At 36.0% G+C, this 25352-nt stretch overlaps 3 protein-coding genes and 1 non-coding gene across 5 annotated transcripts; 1 reads left to right on the top strand and 3 right to left on the bottom strand.

The window, feature by feature from the left end:
• Positions 1-6423: 6423 nt before the first annotated feature.
• On the top strand, positions 6424-9630 carry LOC110601758 (transcription factor TCP4). The gene is made up of 2 exons (XM_021739044.2): positions 6424-9122; positions 9240-9630. The coding sequence occupies exon 1, from the start codon at positions 7819-7821 to the stop codon at positions 9085-9087; it is 1269 nt and encodes a 422-aa protein (XP_021594736.1). The 5' UTR covers positions 6424-7818; the 3' UTR covers positions 9088-9122; positions 9240-9630.
• Positions 9631-11513: 1883 nt separating this feature from the next.
• Positions 11514-15419, bottom strand: LOC110601427 (protein IQ-DOMAIN 10). Of its 2 annotated transcripts, none has more exons than XM_021738552.2 (6): positions 15148-15419; positions 14162-14253; positions 13887-14060; positions 13043-13270; positions 12074-12187; positions 11514-11985 (listed from the first exon to the last, which is right to left on the bottom strand). In XM_021738552.2, exons 2-6 carry the CDS (start codon positions 14234-14236, stop codon positions 11764-11766), a joined length of 813 nt encoding a protein of 270 aa, XP_021594244.1. In that variant the 5' UTR covers positions 14237-14253; positions 15148-15419; the 3' UTR covers positions 11514-11763. The 2 variants fall into 2 exon arrangements, with proteins under 2 accessions (XP_021594244.1, XP_021594243.1); XM_021738551.2 differs by having other exon boundaries at positions 14162-14226.
• A 29-nt stretch (positions 15420-15448) lies between these two features.
• TRNAI-UAU lies at positions 15449-15522 on the bottom strand. The gene has a single exon. It is a non-coding gene; the product is annotated as a tRNA-Ile (tRNA).
• Positions 15523-16470: 948 nt separating this feature from the next.
• LOC110601803 (sodium/calcium exchanger NCL) lies at positions 16471-21796 on the bottom strand. Its single transcript, XM_021739124.2, has 7 exons — positions 21197-21796; positions 20349-20540; positions 19181-19362; positions 17838-17983; positions 17476-17752; positions 17062-17382; positions 16471-16875 (listed from the first exon to the last, which is right to left on the bottom strand). Exons 1-7 carry the CDS (start codon positions 21585-21587, stop codon positions 16627-16629), a joined length of 1758 nt encoding a protein of 585 aa, XP_021594816.1. The 5' UTR covers positions 21588-21796; the 3' UTR covers positions 16471-16626.
• Positions 21797-25352: the final 3556 nt, after the last annotated feature.

The following is a 25352-nucleotide window of genomic DNA, read 5'->3' as shown; positions in this document are numbered from 1 at the left end:
TCTGAGGATAGTTCTGCAGACACTGAGAGAGCATGGTTTGTATGCCAAGTTCTCGAAGTGTGAGTTTTGGTTGAGGAGCATTTCCTTCTTGGGACATGTAGTATCAGCAGAGGGTATTGAGGTAGACCCCAAGAAGATAGAGGCTGTAGCTAACTGGCCCAGACCCACGATAGTGACTGAGATTAAAAGCTTTCTGGGACTGGCAGGTTACTACAGGAGGTTCGTTCAGAACTTCTCGAAGATAGCAGCTCCTATGACCAAACTAACTCAGAAGAACCAGAAGTTTGTCTGGTCAGACCAGTGTGAAGAGAGCTTTGAGGAGCTCAAGAGGAGATTGACAACAACACCAGTGTTAGCTCTGCCTGTGAGTAATGAGGACTTCACAGTGTTCTGTGATGCATCTCGAGTGGGGTTGGGTTGTGTCTTGATGCAGAGTGATAGAGTAATAGCTTATGCTTCTAGACAGTTGAAGAAGCACGAGTTGCATTACCCTACCCATGACCTAGAGATGGCAGCAGTTATCTTTGCACTTAAGATGTGGCGGCATTACCTCTACGGGGTTAAATGCGAGATCTTCACGGATCACAAGAGTTTACAGTACATCTTGAGTCAGAGAGAGCTGAATATGAGGCAGAGGAGATGGGTAGAATTGCTCAGTGATTATGATTGTAAGATCCAGTATCATCCGGGTAAGGCGAATGTTGTGGCAGACGCCCTCAGCCGGAAGTCACTAGGCAGTTTATCCCATATAGCAGTAGAGCGGAGACCAATAGTGATGGAGCTTTATAAGCTCTTCGAAGAGGGGTTACAGTTCGAGTTGTCTGGTACAGGTGCATTGATAGCACAGATGAGAGTGACACCTGTGTTTCTGGAGCAGATCGCTCAGAGACAACATGAGGACCCTGCGTTGATGAAAATTGCCAGGACTGTTCAGTCAGGCAACAGTGCAGAGTTTCGTTTTGATACCAAAGGGATCCTTCGTTATGGGAGTCGACTTTGTGTACCAGATAGGGGTAGTGTGAAGGAAGACATTATGAGGGAAGCTCATAATGCGAGGTATAGTGTTCACCCAGGAGCCACTAAGATGTATCAGGCTCTGAAAAGGATCTTTTGGTGGCCAGCCATGAAGAAAGAAATGGCGCAGTTTGTGACAGCTTGTGACGTTTGTCAGAGGGTGAAACTAGAGCATCAGAAACCAGCAGGAATGCTTAACCCATTGCTGATTCCAGAGTGGAAATGGGAGAACATAGCCATGGATTTTGTAGTGGGTTTACCAGCAGCAGCGTCCAACAGGATAGACTCTATATGGGTGATTGTGGACAGACTCACAAAATCTGCTCATTTTCTTCCAGTACGGAGTAACTATTCTGTGGATAAGTTGGCACAGGTTTATCTGGATGAAATAGTACGATTACATGGTGTTCCAGTGTCGATAGTTTCAGACAGAGGACCTCAGTTTACCTCCCGCTTTTGGCGGAGTCTGCAGAGTGCGATGGGCACGCGATTGGAGTTTAGTACTGCTTTCCACCCACAGACTGATGGACAGTCAGAGAGGACCATCCAGACCATTGAGGATATGCTCAGAATGTGTGTGTTAGACTTTGGCGGTTCTTGGAGGCAGCATCTACCTTTGGTGGAGTTTGCCTACAATAACAGTCATCATGCTAGCATTGGGATGGCTCCATATGAGGCGTTATATGGGAGGAAATGCAGATCTCCTGTTTGCTGGGAAGAGGTAGGAGAGAAAGCACTTGCAGGACCAGAATTGGTCGAGATTACCAGTAGAACAGTGCCCGTGATCAGAGAGAGGATTAGAACAGCGCAGAGTAGACAGAAAAGTTATGCAGACATTCGCAGGAAACAGTTAGAGTTTCAGGAGGGGAATATGGTATTGCTGAAAGTGTCTCCAATGAAAGGAGTGGTTCGTTTTGGAAAGAAGGGTAAGTTAGCTCCACGGTACATTGGACCCTTTGAGATTTTGCAGAGGATTGGAAATGTGTCGTATAAGCTAGATTTGCCTGCTTATATGGAGAGGATTCACCCGGTATTTCATGTTTCTATGCTACGGTAGTTTGTGTCAGATCCGAATCAGGTTCTGAGTGAGCCTGAGGTGGAGATTCATACAGATCTCACCTATATAGAGCAGCCAGTGCGGATTCTGGACACACAGATCAGACAGCTAAGGAACAAGGAGATCCCGATGGTGAAGGTTCTATGGAACCACCATAACCTAGAAGAGTGCACCTGGGAGACACGGGAATCTATGCTCCAGCAGTATCCATACTTGTTTTCAGGTTTGTTTCCTCCAGTTTATGTGTTCTTTGTTTTCGAATCATTCGAGGACGAATGTTTTTAAGGGGGGGAGAATGTAATACCCGGCTAGAATCTGGCATCGGAATTCCTGTCGTCCGGTGGAATCCGGGGTGTCGGATATCTAGAGGAGGGTAGGATGTATGTTTTACTATATGTTATGATGTGTGTTAATAGGGTAAAGTCAAATGGACTTAAGTTTTGAGCTGAAATGACCCAAGGCTGATGAGCCAAGTTCGGCCGCCGAAGGTAAGTTCGGCCGCCGAAAGTGCTCAATGTTCGGCTTCCGAATTCAGGTTCGGCCCCCGAATGTTGCATGGTTTTGCATGCGCTTCGGCAGCCGAAGCTGAGTTGCTGAGCCAGCAGTTTTGTATCCCTTAGTCAGCTTGTTGGACAGGTGTTATCACCAGATTATGTCCAGAAGTTGGTCACGTCTCTCATGCTTTATTTGCTCCAGTTTGAGCAGCTCATGCAGGAGTTGCTTGTGTGCAAGAGATTGTGAGAGTGTTGAAGCAAAAGTGAAGCTTTTGAGAGTTAGTAAGGTTGAAGAAGAGTTGCTCTGTTTTCCTTGGATTCAGAACGTTCATCTTCCTGTTTATAAAGGTAAAGGAAGATCCGGACCTTGTTATATATTTTCTGAAGGTTTTATGGGGATTAAGGAAAGAGATGCATGCTTAGGTTAGTAAAGGTAGTTTTGATGATTTTTGCATGTATACATGTTTCTGTGTTATGTTTGATTTGTTGTTTGGGGTTATTAGATAGTTTTGGACCCCTGTGATCATATACGTGAGTACATGTGTGTTGAGGAGTTTGAGTATATATGTTGTGAGTGGTTGAAGGGAAGGAGAAGATGGTTTGCCGTTGAAGCTGAGTTCTGGATGAACTCAGGTTCGGCAGCCGAAGGTTCATTCGGCCGCCGAACCTCCTGCATGGTGGCTTAGGCTGCCACAGCTTGCCCCGCGAGTTTTGCATGTTCGGCTCTGTTTGGGGGATTCGGCCGCCGAAGGTGCCGCCGAAGGTGCTTGAGTTTCGTCTCTGGAGAGGACATTCGGCCGCCGAACCTGCCGCCGAAAGTGTTCTGTCTAGCTTCCTTTTGCATGCTTTGCATGGTTAGTTGAGTGAGTTGAAAGGGTTTCTGGGGGAGTGTAATAGAGGTATTCAGAAGCTAGTTTGGTCCCTCATTTGCTTTTATCTGTATCTGTACAGACCAGAGGAACCAGAGAGAGCAGCAGTGAGTACTGCTCTAGAGTGTACAGAACCTGCAAAGTCAGTCCAGAGCCAGAGGTGAGTGGAACTAAACTGATTACTTGATTTACTTCAGACAAGAACTGCTTTAAGCATATTTCATGCATCATATTTATACCATAGGGTGATTGCATTAGAATGCACAAAGATGTTGCATTGCATAGCTTCATTGTTGGTGTGGGTAAATGCTGAATGATCCAGTAGGTCCAGACAGGAAGACCAGGACCCCATTCTACGGCCTGGCAGGTAAAGGAAGACCAGGACCCCATTCTACGGCCTGGCGGGTATAGGCAATTGGTCTATACTGGCAAAGGGTAAGTACAGGTGTTATATACACATATACATATATGGTACAGGAAGTCCAGGACCCCAGTCTACGGCCTGGCACGGTTTACTGGGATTATGTGGTGACAGGTTTACTCTTGATGTGGTTTGTCTGTGTTGTGACGCATTCCATGAGATCATGTTTTACTGAGATATTTTACTGTTCTACTCACTGGGCTATAGAGCTCATCCCACTCCCTTAACCCCAGTTTTGCAGGTTCAGTGTACAGTGTACAGGAACAGTCCAGCAGAGTACAGAAAGAGTAAAAGAGCTTGTAATAGTATAGAGTGGACATGTAAATTGTAATGAGATGTTATAGTTGTGTATAATGTTAGAGTTGTGCTTGACTTAGTGATTTGTGTTGTAAAGCTTTTGTTACATACATGATCTGTATCTGTATATATATGTTTTTATAACCAGGCTTAACAGGTATGAATTAACCCATCTAGAGCAAGCTCTAGTCAGGGGTACAGAGTACAGAGTACAGAGTACAGAGTACAGAGATAGTGCATGCACAGGTTAAGCCTTGGTTCAGCAAAGAGTTTTATTTTCACAGAAATTGTATCATGTATGAGTTTTACAGGTACACAGAGAGTATAGCAGGCTTGCTACGGGTTCTGGCGGCCTTAAGCCGACCTGAATCCTAGCGCCGGTGACGGTCCATTTTGGGGTCGTTACACTAATAAATTTCATTCTTATAATACATACTAAATAGAAAGGTAATAAATAAATGGAAAAGTGCTATTAAGGAAATAATGTAATTGTTCTCGTTAACTTTTAAAAAGTAGAAAATGGATTGCTTTCAAAAAAAAAAAAACAAAAAGTAGAAAATGGATAAAGTCTCAAAATTGAGTCTCTTTATCTACTTTGATTTTTTAGTTAAATTTTGAATTGGAATACTTCTATTTACTTATTTATAATATATTATATATTTATATAAAAAAATATAATAATATTATATTTTAATTGATTGATTTAAAATGAGAAATAAATTTTTTAAAAAATTTAACAACTTAATAATAATTATCTCTAAACAAATTATTATTTTAAAAAAAGAAGGAATGAAAAATAAAAGTAAGTCTATATTTTATATAAGGAAATGAGTAATATAATAAAAGCAACTTGGATTTTCAAGTTGTTGAGGTATATATCTTATTGTTAAGTTTATATGAAGAGTCAATAATAGAGTGTAGCTTTTGGTGGGAGCTCTTGAGTATGAGTGGCTCGTCTAAGAGGATCTTCACCTCCACCTCTCGTTCATGTTATTAGATTCGTTTCCTCACCCAGTTGTTATATCTATGCATAAAAACTTTATTCATCTCCAGTCCTTATATGCAAAGCTTTTCTCTTCACCAAGGCCTAGGTTGAGATGGAACACCTTTTGTATATCCCATTTTATGATTCCAGTGTCTCCATATGATTTACAAAAACAAATCATTTTTGGAGATGATGTTTGCATGGCTACCAGTACCAGCAGTAGAGATTCCAGTAGAGGTGCCTCTACTAGTATGCGGTTTCAATTAAAATAATTAAATTTATATCGATTTGATTTAAATTAATTTAATTTAATTTTTTATAAATATTTAAATTAAATTTTTAATTTATTCAATTGAATCAATCAAATATTTACACCTAATTTTCGATCTACATTATCTCATTTGTTGAGCTATCGAAGTTATATTATTTAGAGTTAGCTTTAGTACTTTTATTGTATGTTTTGATTTTTTTTTTCTCTTATTTAGGTTTATTTGTAATGAGTTTTCAGCCTTTTTAAGGCTTTTAATGTTATTAATTATGTTTTTAAAAAATATATTTAAAATTAAATAGTAATTATAAGGATTTAATTTTTTATTCATAAATGATATATTTATTTTGAGAATGTGATACACAATATTATTTTTTAAATTATTTTTTAATATTTATATATTATATTAAATAAATTAATTATATTTTTATAATGTTTGATTAATCACTGTTTAACGGTTATTCGCACAACTACCATCACCGAAGAAGACTTTATACTCAAATAAAAGAACTCTTTCAATAGAGTTCCAACTTGAAACCTTACTCAAAAGAGACATCAATCTCATTCCACTCAACTTAATATTTAAAGGTAGTTAATAGAATTTTTTTTTTTTTTAACAAATAAATTCAGACAATGAAAGTTGAAATATCAAAATCTCATAAATTCACCACCAATTATTGAATTGGAAAGTTAGAATTTTTAGAATTTATTAAATTTTTAAAAACCCTATCTTATTTAAAAGAATATTTTCTCAATCAAATACAGCTTTAAAAATTCATCTATTACTTTCAAAAAACCTCCTGCAAAAGAATGGATAAGTACCAAGGAAGCTCAGTAATAAATATAGAGGAATGCAAGAATTTCCTTAAAGGACATTGATATTAATAGATTTTACATATTACACAGACTGATTACTGCCTGAGAAAGAAAGAAGGAAATGGGAAAAAGGACGGGCATGAAGATGCCATGTACAAAAATCCAAGAAACCAGAAAAATGATGGATCGGGAGAAAGAAATTGAGGGAAAAAGGAAGAAAGTTGATGTTGTTTCTTTTAAGTGAAGCAAGAGAGAGAGAGAGAGAAAAAGAGGTGTAAGGGAGGGTCGCTTTCAAGATGTGTGTGGGTGGTGGTGGCATATAAAGTATCTAATCTATCAAGGCAATCCAATGACTGCCTCCCTGGAACTGTAACCAACTATTCTAATTGCTAGCTAAGTAGTAAAAATCTTAAAAGAACTGAATGAGAGAGAGAGTTAAAGATAAAGAACAAAGGTTTCAACATGGGGAAGAAATGGTTATGGGAGAGAGTTGAAACCTGGAGCGAGCTGAGTGAATGAGGAGGTTTTTTTTGGGGGTTTTGGGTAGTACAAAGAAAAGCATCAGAAGAAGCAGAAGCAGAAGCAGAAGCAGTGATGAGATCGCAGAGATCTTTAATCTCTTTTCTGACCGAACACTATTGTTCTTATTACTGGCATCATCATTCATAGCTGCTGCTCTTATAGGTCAAGGCAAGAATTGAGAGTTCATCTCTTCCCCTATATGTTTACTCTTCTGTTCTGTTCTCTAACACAATCCCCACATCTCCCCCCTGACCATCTTCTTTTTCCCTCTCCCTCTCTCTAGAAAAATATGAAAGTGGTGCAGGAGATTTCCAAAGAAGACACATTTTGAGAAATTTGTTTCTGGGTTTTCTAGGTCTAGGGGGGGGTACTGCCTATAGAACCATTTCTATTAGTGCATAGTACATAAAGAGAGGCCCAATTACCAAAAGCTGAGCAGAGAGAGAGAGAGAGAGAGAGAGAGATGGGTTAGGCTGCAAATAGAGCTGAGGGGTTGTGGGTTGGTTTTCAGTTTTGGGTGGTGGCGTTCGGGTGTGATGGAAGTGGAAATATTGAATGGCAGGGCCTTTTGGGAGAGGCAGCAGCAGAAGCAGAAGCAGGTATCAGAGTGGTGGCAGCAGTTGCACAAGCAACAAGAAGAGATTAGCAAGTAGAAGCAAAGACAGAGCAGTAAAGAAACAACCACCACCCACTAAAGATAAGTGCCTTCCATTAAAAGCTGGAACAGAAAAACCACAACAAGGGCCTGAGTCTGGATCCTCAAAGGAATCATCATCACCTTCACCATTTTCATCAACATCAAGACATCATAGCCCTAAATTCGAGACATGTAGGAGGAGGAGGAGAAGGAGAAGGAGAGCAAGGAGAAGGGGATCACCACCAGCCTCAGAAACACCATTACTACCATCAACAGTTACCGTTTCTTCTCCAGCAAGATCAAAACCAGCATTTCTATCAAAGATTGGATTTACAGCCATTACAAAACCCTTTAAACCCACCAAAGAAACGATCTTACTTCCCATCTTCTTCTACTTATTCAACCTTCCCGGAGCAGAGCATCGAATATGCAAGAAAAATGGGAGAGAGCCACCGCCAAGCAGCTAAATCGTCAAGACTGGGAACAAGGAACACAGGAGGCGAGATAGTGGAAGTTCAAGGAGGCCACATTGTTCGCTCCACCGGAAGAAAAGACCGCCACAGCAAGGTCTGCACAGCAAAAGGCCCCAGAGATCGCCGTGTCCGGCTTTCAGCCCACACTGCAATCCAGTTCTATGACGTTCAGGACCGCCTTGGCTATGACCGGCCCAGCAAGGCCGTAGATTGGCTAATCAAGAAGGCCAAGGCTGCCATAGACGAGCTCGCCGAGCTACCCGCATGGCATCCGACTACTGGAACAGCCACCGCCACCACTGAAACGAGCACCCAACAGGATCAGTTAAGTGATGAGAGAGATTATCACCCGGTCATGGAAAATCTTGCTGTTCTTGGTGGTTCTGGTAGTGGCACTACTAGAACAGTTGCAGCAGCAACTACGACAGTAGCAACAATGGCAACTGATGCTCAAAATATGGAGCAGCAGCAACATCTAGGAGAAAATCCCAACCATAGCTCCAGTTTTCTGCCGCCATCACTAGACTCGGATGCCATTGCAGATACAATCAAGTCTTTTTTCCCAATGGGTGCATCGGTGGAGACATCTTCCGCATCAATAGAGTTTCAGAGCTATCCACCAGATTTGCTGTCAAGAACCAGTAGCCAGAACCAAGATCTGCGGCTGTCGCTACAGTTTCAAGAGCCAATTCTTTTGCAGCAGCCACCTCATGGTCATGCTCAAAATGAACAGCAAGTCTTGTTTTCTGGAACTGCCCATCATCTCGGCTTTGATGGGTCTTCTGCTGGGTGGTCCGAGCACCACCAGCACCGTCCAGCAGAAATCAGCAGATTCCAGAGAATGGTGGCCTGGAATGCTGGTAGTGCAGCCGATACTGGTAGTGGTGGTGGATTTATCTTCAACCCAACACTGTCACAACCGGTGTTGCCGCCGCCACTGTTGCAGCCGTTTTTTGGCCAAAACCAGTTTTCTTCTCAGAGGGGACCCCTTCAGTCCAGTAACACGCCTTCAGTTCGTGCTTGGATAGATCCAGGAATCACTTCCGATCATCATCACCACAATGAAATCCCTCAAATCCATCAGCAACAATCTTCGATATTTGGCGGGGGATTTGCCGCCGCTATTGGTGGATTTTCTGGGTTCCGCATTCCAGCACGAATTCAGGGCGAAGAAGAGGAGCAAGACGGCATCCATAACAAGCTATCTTCTGCTTCCTCTGATTCTCGCCATTGATTGAGCGAAAAAACCAAAAATCTCATCTTTAATAGGTCGCAACCTCGAAACCCATTTCTCTAATTCAATTTTTTTTTTTTTTTTGAAAAATCTCATTATCCAATTCGAGTTTGTTCTTGCATCCAACCATTCTGTTCATTTCTATCATGCAGGTCTGCTACAATTGCAATATAGAGCGAGGAACATGGATTCAAGACCAGTTTGGAGGAGAGATTTTTGGTCCGTATGAAAAGTTTCAATGGCAAAAACCAGGGAATAGAAAGATCTGAGTGGAATTTTCAGGCTTTTTGATTCCGGGTTTGTTCTAGCATTCTATGCTATTATCCATTTCTAGTGTTTGTTTCATTTTCAAGTTTGAGTTTACTTTCAAAGCTCAACTTTTGTTTGATCTGTGTGATGGATTGGTTGTATTGTATGTGTTTATGTTGCTAATAGTGTTGTGTATTTGATGGATGCTTTATTGTTTTCCATTCCATTTCTAGAGTGAACTGATAGAAGCAGAACTGCTTTGCTTTAATGAAAGATAGTCCTATATTTCCCTTATTAGAGCAGACCTGGTAGGCATAATATGGCATCATTTTATTAAAAAATTATCACAAAATAAGGCAAACCCAGATCAGCAAATATGGAAATTCTGCAGCAATTTGATTTGAGCTAGTTGTTGCTTTCTTTTTCATTAAAAAAAAAAATTGGGTCTTTTACTTTGTTTGGAAATGGTCAAATTGTATATTATTATATTTTAATTTGTTTGATGCGGATGAAAGAGAGAGTTCCTGAAATGTGATTATTTTGGTTTGTTGCTTTACTGATCTTTCATGCTTCAACAACTTGCTAAATTCTGCAATAAGAATTGAAACAATAACCGTTGTTTAACATCTTTATCATTGCTTACATTTCTGGGAGCATTGAACCACAAGTCATTTTCTGTCTACAGTGGAAGCTGTTGGCAATGGATTAGAAATTGGAGATTTGGATGACTAATTCATCTTATATTTTCTGTTTTTCAACTGTCATTTAGTCCTTATTTTGTTCTGTTTTGCTATAGCTTTTATTCGGCTTGAATGTGAAAGCACTAGGGTGATTTCAACCACAGGGGTCTTGTGCAAAAATTACAAGCAGAAGTATTGCCAAGTAGGACAATTACATGTTACCATAGTTGGTAAAATTTGAATTTCTCATAGACCCTACAACTACATGATCTATAATTTCTTTAGGGTGTGTTTGGATGAGTTGTTGGTTCAATAATTAGTATAGGATCTTTGGGGCAAAGAGTGATTGAACAGTCAGCCTTCAGCTGTAATCACAAGGAGCAATACAAACAAGCTTTTAGAATAGTGAAGAATGCAGGTTGCCTTAGCATTAAAATGAGGCAGTAAAGGAATCTAAAAGTGATGGTATGTGAGTTAGGCAAAATTAGATAAATTTAGCAGAAGGCCAGGTAGACAAAGTGGGGCCGAGCGGAGTAAATATGCTGGAGGGAACCATGAAAGAGGAATGGGATGAACACAACAAAGCTCAATTATGGTTAGAATACAGTAGATGGATACCACCAAATTTGTGCTACTTTGACACATGTCTTTGGTCCCCCTCCCCTGCCCTACCCTACCCTGTTAATCAGTCCCCCATAAAAATCTTTCTCCAGCCTAGCTGGAATTTTTTCCTCCAGCCAAAACCAAGCAAATATTAAAGCCCAGTACTTGGCTTCCATTGGAATGTGCTGACATCTGCAAACCTTTTTATAGCTGATTGATAGATGCCAACCTAAGAGTGCTGTAGTTCATTTTATGCAAATTTTAGCATGAGCTTTAGGGAACTAGAAGGGACATTTTTTCATGGAACTTTGGCTTAATGGCATTGAAATCGTTTCAAATATAATAAGCAACAAGTTTGAACTTTGGTCAATAATTTTTTTTTTCGTTTTTTCCCCACCAAAGTGTAATAGAATGGCCTGGCGAGGATATCGATTCTGCATGAAAATGCAGAGTTTATCGGGTTAAAGGATGCTGGATCTTGCTGGGATATAGTTGTGCTTTGTCTAGCTATATAGCAACGAATTAGGATGATAAATAATTGATGATAGGACAAGTAAACATGTTTAATTAGTCCTTGAAGGAGTAGAAATGGTACGACAGTTAAAACATTTCCCTGCTGTGGTTTGGTGCTCCATGCCTCGATTTCTGACACTTTGATCCCATGTTCCGTTGTTGAAGCTGCAGATTTAATCTATTTGTCGTCTTCGAATGCTTCCAACTGCAGTATTTCTGTCTTTTCTTCTTTTGGCATAATATGAAAGCACTATCTAATAATTTATTTCGTTTTAAAATCTTTATCCAAGCCACTTGAGCTGAACCCAAATGCAAAATTCTGGATTTGTAAAGGTAATAAGATTTTGGAAGCATTATAATGATAATTTACAGTAAACCATAGCCAAATCAAAGGGAAAAGTTGTTTCCTTATTTTACACACAGCAGGCCAAGTTCGCACCAACGTCAGATGGACAAAAACCAGAACAACACAGGATAAAGATAAAATTTAAAGAAAAAAAGAAGTCTGGAGTTCACAGAAATTTGCTAATCTGTAATCCGTCAACTGGGAATAAATGAGCGAGAGGAGCTAACATCTGTAGTATTAGCTTCTTGGGCAGCTTGATTATCAGCAGGGATGTTGGAGAGTTTTTTAATTTTTAGTAACCTTCTCATTTGACAAAGCAGCCTTAGTTGTGAGTGTTAGCTTCGTATCTTGCATAATCTGGCCTTTCTTCGGGTTACTAGGCTGAGCATGAACCCGAATCTCCCATGGGCGAGCTGCGATCCAACGCTCTTTCCAGCTCCAACCCCAGTTCTCCTTGCCAATGCTGTAATAAGCCTGGCCTAGATACTGTGTAGGATTGGCTCTCCACTGCAAATCAAAATGACTTGCACTTGCCTTCAATAGAATCATAAGATACAATAACCAATGGATGCAAATGTTCTCATAATTTGTTGACCTGATGAGAGAAGGCATATGCCATTGCTCGCTCACGCTTAACTGCTGCTTCTTCTCTCTGTTGCATCCTAGAAACGATTTCTTCCATGGTTTCCGAGCCGCCACACCATTCCACCTGTGAAACAAGCTTAAACCCTCAGTTAAGAAAATCACGACAATGGTTCCATTAATAAGACTAGTTCTCATGCCACTTAACTTAAAGCAAGAAACAAAAGTTCTTGTTATTGTAGTTTGGTCTTAAAAGTTTAAGTGCTGTTCGAGATCAAGAATCCTTAGTGCTCCAATTTAGTATTAATCCAAAAAGCTTACATTAATCGAGATGGGCTTAAGAATGTATATTGAGAATCCATAGTCCTACACTCCCTGTCAAGTTTAGGCCCACCACCATGTGCAGCTTAACGCTCTATGTGCCTTCACAATCAGTTCAATATCTGCCGAACTGCGATATAAAAAAAAGCATTGAACTGGGAGGCCACCATCGATCATTTCAATTTTGCAACCCCACTAATTTGATTTTTGTTGGCGGCAGTGATGGATACTCAGCGAGACAAAGATCACAACAATGCACAATTGAATTCTCTGCCAAATAGAAATAAAAGCATCGCCAGTTTTCTATTGGATATCTCCCACTTGTGTGGGGATCAATCCAGCAGCTCAACATGGGCCACTCTCATTGATTATTCATACAGACTCCCTCCTCTTGCCTGCTTATGATAACTCCTGCTTTACCTTTGCAGTTCAAACAAAATGAACAAACTAAAAGAGGTGGGAGAATTTATAAGAAATGTAGTTTTCATGTGGTCTCCAAAACACTCACACTTATAAAGATGAAGCCATTAGCAAAACCATGATGATTTCAATTGACTAAAAGAGATAATAAAGACTTGGCCAAGTTTGGCAGCATGGTACGATCATTTAATAAATTATGCAATGAAAGCTCTAAGGCTAGGTAGGTAACAGTCGTTAGTACCTCCAGCTCATGGAGCTTGGCCTCGAGTTTTAGCTGATTTTCTATCTTCTTTTGCTTAAGCCTGCCTTCTGTGACCATGTGGTGGCGGCGAGCTCTAATCTCAGACTGTATATAACTCCATGCATGTATGCAGCTCAATGTGCTTGAAGCTTGCTTCTGAGTATCATTCCCGTGAATCAATACATTAAATCTCACTGCTCCTTTCAGACGTCGCTTTGTTTTTTGCGCCTGAAAAATGATCCAACCAAATCATTATTTTTTACAGGTGATATAAAATTCCACCATGACTGCATTATTGAGAAAAAAACAAAATGGTCATAAACAATGCTGGTGTTACTGGGAAGAGTAAATAATTTAAACAAGTCAATGAAGTGTCCTTGTTATCAATTTCCTCACGTAGCTCATTATGAATCTAAAATTCTCAAGTGTTAAAAGTGTTCTCTCTATTTTAATGAAACATTTTTTTCCAGAAGAACACCTAACATAAAGGGATAGGTAATGTTAAGACATAATTGTAATATGAAGTTTAGTTTGAGGTAAAAGAATTTTTTTTTTTTTTTCCTATGAAGCATCTTCCTTCTAATCCTCAACGTGAATTGCAGTAAAGCTCCATTGTTGACTGTGTTAAATTCCTGTTCAGGATACTAATAAGTCCCAATTAAAATGCATTGAGCCACCCAATATCAATATAAACACACGCATACACACATATATATATGGATGTATAACTCAAATTTTAACATTCAATTCTTCCAATACGCAGCTAAAAATAATCATCGATTAGATGCAAGTGGTGCAAGTATACATCTTTAGAATGTTCATATGCACACATGATGAATTATACCATATAAGCTCGAAAAGCTGCTTGAATTTGAATAGCTGCTTTATGTTCAGCTGACATTTCAGGAACACCATTACTTCTCTGTGGACTGCCATTGGCACAAGCAGGACTATTTGACTCTCCATGAGTGTTGGAATTTTCCTCGGACTCATTTGTTTTTTCGTTAGCCGAGTATACCTGCTTCAAACAGGTGCAGGAGCAAACTTATACATTTCTTAAAAAAGCAATAATATTGGGTGGCTATGGCTTAATTAGAATTAGAATTGTCAAGAACGTACCTTTACTTTTTTGGACCTCCCTACCTTAGCTTTCTTCAAGCTAAATAAAGACCTAAACCAGTCTCCTGAACCCATTTGTATATATCAGCATGCTGATTTTTAGTGTAGTGAGCAATGCAAACATGCCACAAGGAAATGTCCACACTGATCAGAATGCTTTCATGTCTAACACAAAATTGTAGGAATGCTTGGATTAACATATTCATGCCAGTAACTAATAGCTAAGGCTCAGTCCCAGTTTCTGGAATCGCTTTACGGTGAGACTTAACCGTATGTTTGGATGGATCATATAACGTAAGGTAATTGAAACCTTATTTTGTTTAAAAAACCTTAGTCTCATAAAAACAACCATGTACCTATTATTTGAAAATACCATACAGTATCTCTAAAAACTTCCTACAAAACATAGTTTTACAACAATGTGTTTTAACAGGAATCTGATTCAGATATGGTGATTGGAAAATGTGATTGAGAAGACAAAGACCAAACTGGCTGCTACAATTCTAATCTTGGCAGTGATGCACATGTTCTAGATGCATAATAATTGGATGACAACTAAGGCAAGAGATGCAATGCTAAAAATAGATACTCTCTTATTGCAGGAAAATTAAAAGCATTCGTTTCAATGCTAATAGACATCAATTAGCTTTCTTCCCCGTGGTTTATTATGCTTCAGCATTGCAAAGATTTCCCAACCAAAAAAAGAACACAATAAAAGAGAAGAAGAAGAAGATACTGAATGAATCAAATTGTTGCACCATCATGACAGCATCTGGCTCCAATGAAAACAAGAATGCAAAATTACAAACCGACAATATTCTTGGAAACAAATGGACATCATTGTTAAATAACCCAAGTCGACGACTCTAATAAAGATTTGATAATTACTAAAATATTAATCAATTAAACATAAACTAACTGCCCACAAGTGAAATAAACATATAATTACCAAAACAAGAAACAGCAAATAAATTAGGAAAAAATACCAGAGGAGAAGCAACAGCGAGACATGTTGTTGCGTGGTGGTGGTGGGATTGAGAAAATGGGTGGCCACTGGGGAGCAGTAAAAATGAAGAAGAAAAGTGGAATATAAGAAAAGGCAGGCAGAGGGAGGGGCATGTAAAAGCCCCCAATGAACTTCCATAACTGACAACTCAACTAAACTGAGGGTGGTGTTTGATCTTAAGGAAGGTCAACAATCAACTACAACAGGACCTGTCATCAGGTGTTTCTCCCACCAACCGGCGCTCTGCCGTGAAACTTGTTTCAAATAAAATTAAATAAATATGGTCCCGGCGGGGCTCGAACCCGCGACCTTCGGCTCATAAGACCAACGCTCTAACCAACTGAGCTACGGGACCTCAATGAAAGACATGCAACATAAATCCTAAATCTGAGTTGGAGAAATTTTTACCCTTAGAATCATCAGCTCATAAACTAAAACGAATAGAAAAGCAGGTACTTTCAATTAAAAGCATAAGTGTTGATTGTTCCCTGTTTGCTGTTTGTTGATCTTAGTAGATATTAAAGAGGAGTTAAAAGGCATTTCCCACAAGAAGAAGAAAAAGATAAAGAGTTACTGAAGAGGTAGGCTTATATGATTGTGTTCTTTAGTTGCAATTATCTTGTATTTGCATTGCTATAAAAGAAGATAATCCCAGTTGCAGTAAGAACTGGCAACAGTGAGGTTCAAATTGTGAACCCGATCGATTAAATTCACAACCAAAATCGATTAAGAGAGCTATTAGCCTATTACGACTCTTCCCTCCTCAAACCAGCCAGTTCGAACTGCTTTTTTCAATTTGAAATTCGTCTGATTAAAATGAATATTATTATTATTATTATTTTTTTAAAGATAAATTGGTATATATAGGTTAATTTAGTCCTGTTTAATCTTTTCTATTATTGTGGTAACTAAATAAAAGACATCCTATAAAATAGCTGGTTTTGTGAAATTAATTACTTGATCTGTCTATTTAAAACACCCATTAATTTAGTTTTTTTTTATCATTTTACTAATCTATCCGTTTATTTTAAACTGTTTATTATACAATATCCTTGTCTCCAATTAGCATTTATAATTTCAAAATTAGTTTTGTAATTTCAATTTCACAATTACAATAATTTATTCCCTTAAATTTAAAAAACATCTATTTTGGAAGAAAAATAATTAACTGTTCGTATTCAATCAAATTTAAAAAATAATATTTTTTTAAAAGTAGAGATTAAACTACAGAAATTAAATAGTATTTTTTCCTTTAAAAAATCACAAAAGGCTACTTAGGGAAATGTAATTTTAGCAAATTCGCTAGCGAAAAATTTGTTTCGCAAGATTCATCATTAAACTATCTCATAATGTCACTGTAGGATTGAGAATCGAACGATACATACAAAATATCAAGGAGATACCTCTTAAAGTGCAACATCAGGAATACCCACACACAAAAGCATAAACTTTCACGAATCTACGACCAACCGAAAACATAATCAAGAACATAGACCAGTGCCAGTGAGAAGGGATAGAGGAGGTAAGCCACTGAAGAAGTCCAGAGAGGGAATGTAGAGCGGAAGCTGGCAAAAGCACCCATCACAATGCACACAATAAAAATAACCAGAACTTCAGATGAGAAGTCCCATGTCAACCCCCTCACATAAACAATAGCCAAGAATACCGATAGACAAAGGAGATTATTCATGGTTACTGCTCCATATAGCTGCAAAACAATAACAAAAACAAAAACATCACAAGTTTGAACTTTGAGGTTGATACATGATTCCCCAATTAAACTAACAACATGTACCACTTGCTGCCATGGTTGCAAACACATGATCTGTTGAGCTCTAAACATCCAAGTTAATAGGGAAATGGAAACATCAAGAGGAGAAAATGAGAAACAAACCTCAGAAAATGTTAATGAAGCAGTTCTAACAGTCTTCCGGGTAGCAAAGATGATTGCTGACACAGCCTCACTAGCGTTGGTAGCCAAGGGCAGTGCAATAAAAGAGATGAAGAAAGTAGGAATACTTGTTGCATTAGAAAAATTGTCCACAGCATCCACCAGAGGATCTGCAAACGCAGCGGCAATAATTGTTCCTAATAACAACATTAATACTGCTTTGATGGAGATCCATCTGGGGTTTTCAACACCCTCTACGACCTCATCACTTTGCTCCTCCACTGGATCCTCGGGCCCCAAAAGAGCATGTTCTCTCCTTGTTTGCTGTACATGAATTAAAATTAAAAAAAAAAAATCATTCTCCGGGAATTGTTACAACAAGAGACACCATAGTCCATAGTGCTACTTGGTAATTACCACATGAAAATGATCTATGAGTTTAATTGTCCTAGAGCCAGAGTCAGCAACGACTGCCCCTGATCGCTTTGCCTCTTCAATCCATTTTGAGATACCGCTGATGAACTCATCAAGATCAATAGAATTATCAAGAGATGTATCAAAATCTTTCATTACTTTATCCACTGCATCATCCCTGTCAAAGTCAATCTCTTCAAACCGAATTCCTAGTATCAGAGCTTTCAATTCAGACGCCGAGAGTTTTTTATTGTTATCCTCATCAATAGCATGAAACAACCTGTAATGGTAACGAAGGTCAGCAGTTACGAAACATAATAGACAGAAAGCAGGAAAAGGAGACGATTAGTGTTTGAAGAACTGACTTTTCCATTACGTCTCTGTTAGGTCGACCATCCTCAGTCAGAAACCTTCCTAAAGAACGTTCTCTTAAATGTTTCAGAATTCCTGAGATCACATGTTTGTGCTTTGCAAACTCAAGTCGTCTCCTCTGTATCCAAGGCTGAAAGACCTGCACAATAACATGTGAACGTGATTTGAGAATCGGAGTATCTTTTCTTGTGTGAGCTTAATAAGAAAAGGGTTTTCTCATCTATATTACTTATTTTCAATCAATTTTTATATCAGTAATATATTAATAGTTTAATGACTCAGTAATAAAATATAATGATTTAAAAAAAAATGCTTGTTATAGTTAAAATTTTTAGTTTAACTTATATCTATTTTAATTTTTCAATTTATTAATGCAACTTTTTCTTTAAAAATTGACCAATTCTTGACCAATGTATCCTCATAAAACAAAACGTAGAAAGAAGAGTTTAGATCTGATAACATAGGAAGGCATTATGACGCATTATCTGCCTTGGATATGCCCCCACTTAATTACATCAATAATAATTATATATTTATGCTAAAAAAGCTAGAGAGGCTTTCTTTTAATGTGTATTACTATTTTATAAAATATGTTTAGTCTGTAAAAGAAGAATAAGAAGGGGAAATATTAGAAATTTGATATAGTATATTTCGTGTCTCAATAGTCATATTCCCATCTCTACCCGAATTATTGTAGCTTTCAAAAGACTCTCCTTCCATTGTGGGTTTAGGTCTCATCAACCAAATAATAATAATGATTTTAAAACTGAATAATAGCTGCATCAGTTGGGTCTGGTTTTGTTGGCAAAACATGTTTATTAAATGAGTTACTATTAACCAATTATAAAAAAGGGTGTTGATACAATTAAATAGTTGGGTCATGTTCGTAAATCTCAACATGACACAATGACACAAATTACTAAGCCTAATTAACATGCGTACTTGAGTGAGCTAAAATCAATTAAGATTTGCAATCGAGAATGTGTACCAAATTATTAGAAAAAGAATTATAGGTCATTGTCATAATGAAAAGTATAATGCTAATGATTTTACTGGAAACAGGAAACTGAAAAACGTTATAAATTATGCTGTACTAATTTTTGACAACTGTAAAACTTATAAATTTTTTCTATTAAGTTGTCTTTATTTAGGAACAAAAGATGATTAAAGATTGAACATATATATTGGTGGTTTAACATACATGTTCAATTAAATGTATTTGTCTCTTATGAAAGAAAACTGCTGATATTGATAGAAAATAATTATCCAGATGGCATGTTGTAAGTATTGTGTAAAGAAAAATAATAACTAAAGAGAAAAACAAAAGAAGCGGTACCTGATAAAGGCAATAAGAAATCAACATTGAGAGAGATATAATAAGTGCAATCAAGACTGCCAAGTGCCGCCCTGAAGTCGAATTGAGGATTTGTGGAAGTTGAACAATAATAAATGGGAGAACAGATATAACCATTATCCTTGCAGCATAACAAGTCCAAATATCAGTGCTAACACCGCTGCCTGCAACCATCAGAGTTTGTACATTGTGAAGGCATATCCATTTTTATGCAGATATTACACTTTGTAATTAAATGGGTAATATTTCGAAATGATATTTAAAATGAAAAAGAAAAGCCAATAGATCTTTAGAATCTAACATTAACAAATATGTTGAATGTAATCGGTATATTCTAAACCTAATCCTTTCTTTATATTGAGAATGTAAGTATAATATTTTATATTTTAAATTCCCCTATTTGATTTTGTGCACTATTTAAATCTATGGCTGCATCTTTGCTCTATCACTGCCTATCGATCATTAGCTCACTCCAAATGTATTTTATCTACTTATCCTTCACCCCTCAAGCCCTATCATGTGTGATAGCAGAACAGCCATCGAAATGTCTAAAAGATGGCCCATTGCATGGTCATTCAAGTAAATATTAAGAACAAATTCCACATTATGCAAATTCCTCAAGCATTTAGAATTTTAGCATTTCAAAATGACTTTTAAGAAGTGTGCCCGCAAATTTGGAAGCTAATTTTAAGATTACACAAAATCATTTAGATAAGGCCATTACATAGGCTACTCCCAACAGACTCTAGTCTTTGGAGAAATCATCCTGATAGATTCATAACCCTCACAATTTTTTCATAATTATTGCTCGGAAGAGTTTGGCCTATGCACATGCAGTCGACAGAGGCTTCTAGTTCGACTTGGACGATGAAGGCAAGCTGCCAACAAAGTCGCAAGGTTTTCCAGTAGCAAATTAGGTATGGCTTATCCCTGATACTTTATTTTGTAAATTTTGCAACAAATAGTCAAAATATCAAATAACTGCTACTATCCTCTTCAATCTTTAACAAACAGGTCGGTTTAGCGTCTAGTATTCAAATGTCTGAGGAAACTGAACTTTTAATCCCCAACTACTTTATGTTTTAAACCAGTTGGGCTCAATTTTTTTTCAACACTTGTATTTTTGTAAATTGCAATAAGAGTAATATACCAGTTAAGCTGAATCCCCTTGTGTTCTTTCCATTTATCGCAACATGATCTGTATCCCGAAGGTCACATTTGCCAACAACAATGCAGGATCCCCAAATGAAGGTAAGTAGCATGACAGTTGACCCAGCCAGCAAGCCCATGCCGACAGAGACCTGGCTTTGAGCTGTTGCTGTACTCCCAGAAAGTCCAGACACTGTAGAAATAAAAGAAGGGTTAATAAATAGCAGAACAGAATGTCAAGTGCATATCAAAAGTCAGAACCCAAAAGTTCTGAAGGAAAATCTAGCAACGTACAGTAGTTGAAATTAAGCAAGAAATACAGGTAAAACAAAAAGATTAATAAAAAACTCAACTAAAAAAGTCAACAAATTGGTCAAATCAATTGCCCGGAGGAAGTTGTATAGACAATTGTTACTGTTTGTCATATAGAAAATTGGGTCTAGAAAACAGTTCAACGAGACGGGTACAGGTCAAGGCCCACCTAGTATCGATTAATATTCGATCTCAGTATAAAAGTAGTATAGTTTATGACTACGGCTTAATTGAGTTGAATTTTCATAATAATAGGCAGTAAATCCTAAAGATGGAAAAGAAAGAGGACAATAAAAAGATCACAAGCAAGAAAAAAAATAAGATATGCCAGAATTGAATAAATATTAAATAATTTTTAAAACAAAATTGGGAGAAAGGGGATGGCCTTCTTCTCCGTTTATTTCTCCCACACTTTCCAGGAAGCCAAACAAAAGGAAAATAGGAAAACAAAACTAAATTCACATAAAAACAAATAGAATAGAATATAAATAGAATCGGATCGGATGAAATCGAATCTCTATACAGTAACCACATTACCAAGAATAAGCATTGCATCTGGAAGCGCCCCGAGCATAGGAAGAAACAAGCCACCAACGATTCCAGGGCCCAGAATCTCAAGCAAGAGCTCGCTACCATTAGACAAGTAGGTAGCGGCTAAGAACATTAGGTAACCATAGACAATTATCAAAAACAAGTTACCAAGCGCAGTGGAGGTACATGGCATAAAGCCATAGGTCTGCTCACAGGATTCCTCTGAAGATAACGGATCGAGAAGGAGGTAAGGCGGGGTCCGGAGGGAGTGGACCCCATCAGAAATCAGATCAGAGGGGTGAGACGAGGAGATAAGCCGGGAATTGACGGCGGAGACAAGGAAGAGAATCGGAAGGAGAAGGAGAAAGAACCGGAGGTGAGGTTTGTGAGCAGGCATGGTTAGTGAAGAGATGGATACGCTGGAATAAGATAAGCGAAGCTGGTGGCCAAGATATAGAGACAGTTGTTGAAGAATTTGTAGGGAAAAGAAGCGGAGGCCTCGCGCGCGTCTCAACCGCGTGCAGGCCGCTGATTTGTTGAGTAGGGTCTGTACTCAGAAGTTGTACCGTTTGGAGGAGGAGAATTAGATGGGGCAGCATTTTAATATAGCCGATGATCCCGACATTTTGATTTTGTTCTATTTTAATTTTCCCTTGTTAGCCCCCTAACCTTTTCTTCTCTGGCTGATTGCTTTACCTTGCATGTTAAGGTTTTTATATTATTAATTTTTCAACCATTAAATAATTAAAAATTTAATATTTTATTACATTCATAAATTTAATCAGCTAATAAATATATCTTAATAAATATAAAAAATCTCATATTCTACTTTCAATTCTTAATTATAAAATTAAAAAAAAAATTAATATCTTATTCAATTCTTAATTATAGATTTAAAAGAAAAATTAATATCTTATTCAATTAAAAAAAAAATTAATATCTCATATCCGGATGCGGTAATATACTAAAGCCACGCGCTACACTCGAGCCCTGACCACCGAGCGGCTGCTCAGACTCGTCTCAATTGCCATAATTAGATTTGCACCGCGTTTAATATTTTCACTGTCCCATTTATCTTTATTTTAAGAGAAATTTATTATTTAATATTTATATTATTAAAAAAATTATAAATTAATTTTTTTAATTTAAAAATAGATTAAAATATTTTAATATATTAAAAAATTATTAATTAATTTTTATTAATTTTAATTCTTTAAATATTATAAAAAAAAAATTCTTAAACATTTAACTGAAATTTTTTAAATTGCAAGAACTTGATAATAAAATTAAAATTAATAGAATAGTATATCTAATATTAGAAATATTTTAACATATTTATCAAAATAAATAATCTATTAATAAATTTTCTTACTATATAAAAAATAAATAATAATTTTTATTTGTTCATGGCGGTTCAATTCCTTCAGTTTTCCCATAATGAAAGTTTTTTAAATTTTTAAGCGGCAAAAAGAAAGTTGGCCAGAATAGATTCGGGTCCATTTTAAGAAAGTTATTGGTCAGATTTAGGATAAAGATCCCTTATTCAGATTAGGCATGCATGTATTCAAAATGTTGATACATATAGATGCACACATTAAATAAAATAAACAAATTTAAAAAGAAAAACCGTTTAACATATTTTTTACTTTTCTTGGGCACATCTTATTTATTTAATTTATTTAAAATCAGTCACAATACGTGCGCTTGAAAATCTCCTGCTCGAGCCGGCCTATAGATCGGTTCTCTTCTCGGCTTCTATCTGCAACTTGTTAAATAATAATAATAATAATAATAAAAGAAATGAATAAAAACTTGTTAAATAAATGTATTTATGAAGGGCCATTTGCCAAAACTACTTTTCAATGGTCCTTTTCACAAGGTAGCTATCCAATTACTCGGATAATGACAAATTAATTTAGGATAATCATCCAAGCATTTTCCTACAATTTCGAAAATCCAACCATCTATGATTGACGATGAAGAAAAAAATATCATACAAAGACAAATTAATTGAAGGTAAAATTTTGAGAAATTAAAGTATTTAATGAAATTAAATGTTTATATTCAAATTTATTGAACTGTATTAAGATTTATATAATAAAGATACCGCTCTAAATATTTATAAACAGTGAAACCATTAAATATAAATTAAATTATTTAAGAAAGTTGTTGGCTTAATTAAATTGTTGAATATAAAATTTACTTATAATGAATTTTTTAAAAATAAAGATTAAAAATTGAGAGAATAAAATCTAAAATCTCTCAGATATATTCGAATGCACTTATTACAGTTTGTGTCCGGAGTATAATAAAGCAGTAGTCAATGACTAATATTATTTTATTGATACATTTATTTAAATAAAATAAATTTTTAAAAATTAAAAATGTAGTCGATTACTAATATTATTTTTATATAAGTTCAAGCTAATATAATATTTTACTTCATTTATATTATGAATAGTTAATATAAATTAAAATTATTATTTTTCATAATATAATATATATGGTTTGAGATTTATACACTTAAATCAATAAAATTAAATAATATATTTAATTTAAAAAATTATAATAACAAATTAATTAATATCTCTAATTTTAAAAAAATTATGATAATTTATATAAAATATACTTTATTGATCATTCTTTTTTTCACATAATAATATTAAGTGACTTAAAAATTATTAAAAGATATATATGAAAAATAATAGTCCATCTATATTTATTTAAAATAAATTTATATTTAAAAAGTATATTTTATAAAAAAATATTTTATGTTCAAAATGTTTTGAAATATATTTTTTAATAAAATAATTTATTTTAATTATATGTTAATAAATTTAACTATAGTGATTTTAATAAGATTTAAAAAATAAAAAATTATTTAGAAAAATTATTTTTCTCTAATAATTTAATTTTTATTTTACTTATAAAAATATTTTCTATTAATTAATTTTTTATAGTATTGTAAATATCATAAAATATATAGAATATTTGTTATGAATCAAATAGAGAATAAATGTTATTTTGAAATTCTTACAGTAATAAATAATTTAAAATAAAGAAAATTATAAAAAGATAGTTATTGGAGGAAGAGATAATACTTTTTAGTATATATTAAATCTGGATATAAATAAATTCACTTTTAAAAAATAAAGGCAGTTATAACTAATTTGACATGGATTAAAAAAATATTGAATAAATCAATAAGTAAAAATAAGAATTATGAATGATTAGTAAAATTGCATTTAAACGAAATAATAAAATTGTTTTTTCTTAAAAAAAAAAATCATTTTGCGAAAGCGTTATGAGATTTAATTAAAGTAATTCTAGAAAGTCCTAAAAAAAAATTTAAAAAAAAAGGGGTAAATTGCGTAAATTATTGGGCATGAGCGTGGCAGCGAAGTCAGGCACGTGGACAGACCGTAGAACATGAAAAATCGGAAGATAAAAGTCGGCAGAAGGAGCAGATGCCACGTATTCCTGAAATTCCACGGTTTCAAATCTAAACAGTTGTTTGTTAGAAAGGATTAAAAATTAATTTGAATTTGAAATATTTTAATTAATAAAATTTTGAAAACAGATTTTAAATATCAATGATGTAAGACCACCTAAACTGACTGTATGAGTTGGCATAATTTGATATGTGGACGCGGTGACCGCTTGACTACTTTGAAGCTGAATCCCACTCATCAAGCCACACATCATGTACTTGCAATTAAATGCATCTCCATAATCCACTCCACCAGTTCCTGTGCAGGTGGATGCTTCTTATCATTGCCCCATTACAAAGAATGGGTAGTCAGGAAGGAAGAATACGTATGGGAGCAAATGCTCTAACGGTCAAAGTTCTCCTCTTCACCAAACTCAGTTTCTTATCACTTTCAATTCGTCACATGAAAAATTAACATTTATATCTATAATATTTACATTATATTAAATTTCTCAACGGCTTTAATCTTTTATTACTATTATTATAAATTACTATTTTTACGGTTTTAATTTTTTTAATATAAATTACTATTTTTATTTCACATGTATTATTGAAATTTACACATTCAAATTAACAAAATTAATGCACTCCAAGGCTTAGTATGGTGGAAAGTGCATTCAAGACTTAGTATGGTGGAAAGTGCATCCTATAACCTTGAAAGGTCTAAAATTC

Source organism: Manihot esculenta, chromosome 15 (assembly GCF_001659605.2).
Source record: "Manihot esculenta cultivar AM560-2 chromosome 15, M.esculenta_v8, whole genome shotgun sequence".
Taxonomy (NCBI): domain Eukaryota; kingdom Viridiplantae; phylum Streptophyta; class Magnoliopsida; order Malpighiales; family Euphorbiaceae; genus Manihot; species Manihot esculenta.
The sequence above is the reverse complement of the archived record's forward strand: the minus strand, read 5'-3'. Positions and strand labels throughout refer to the sequence as shown.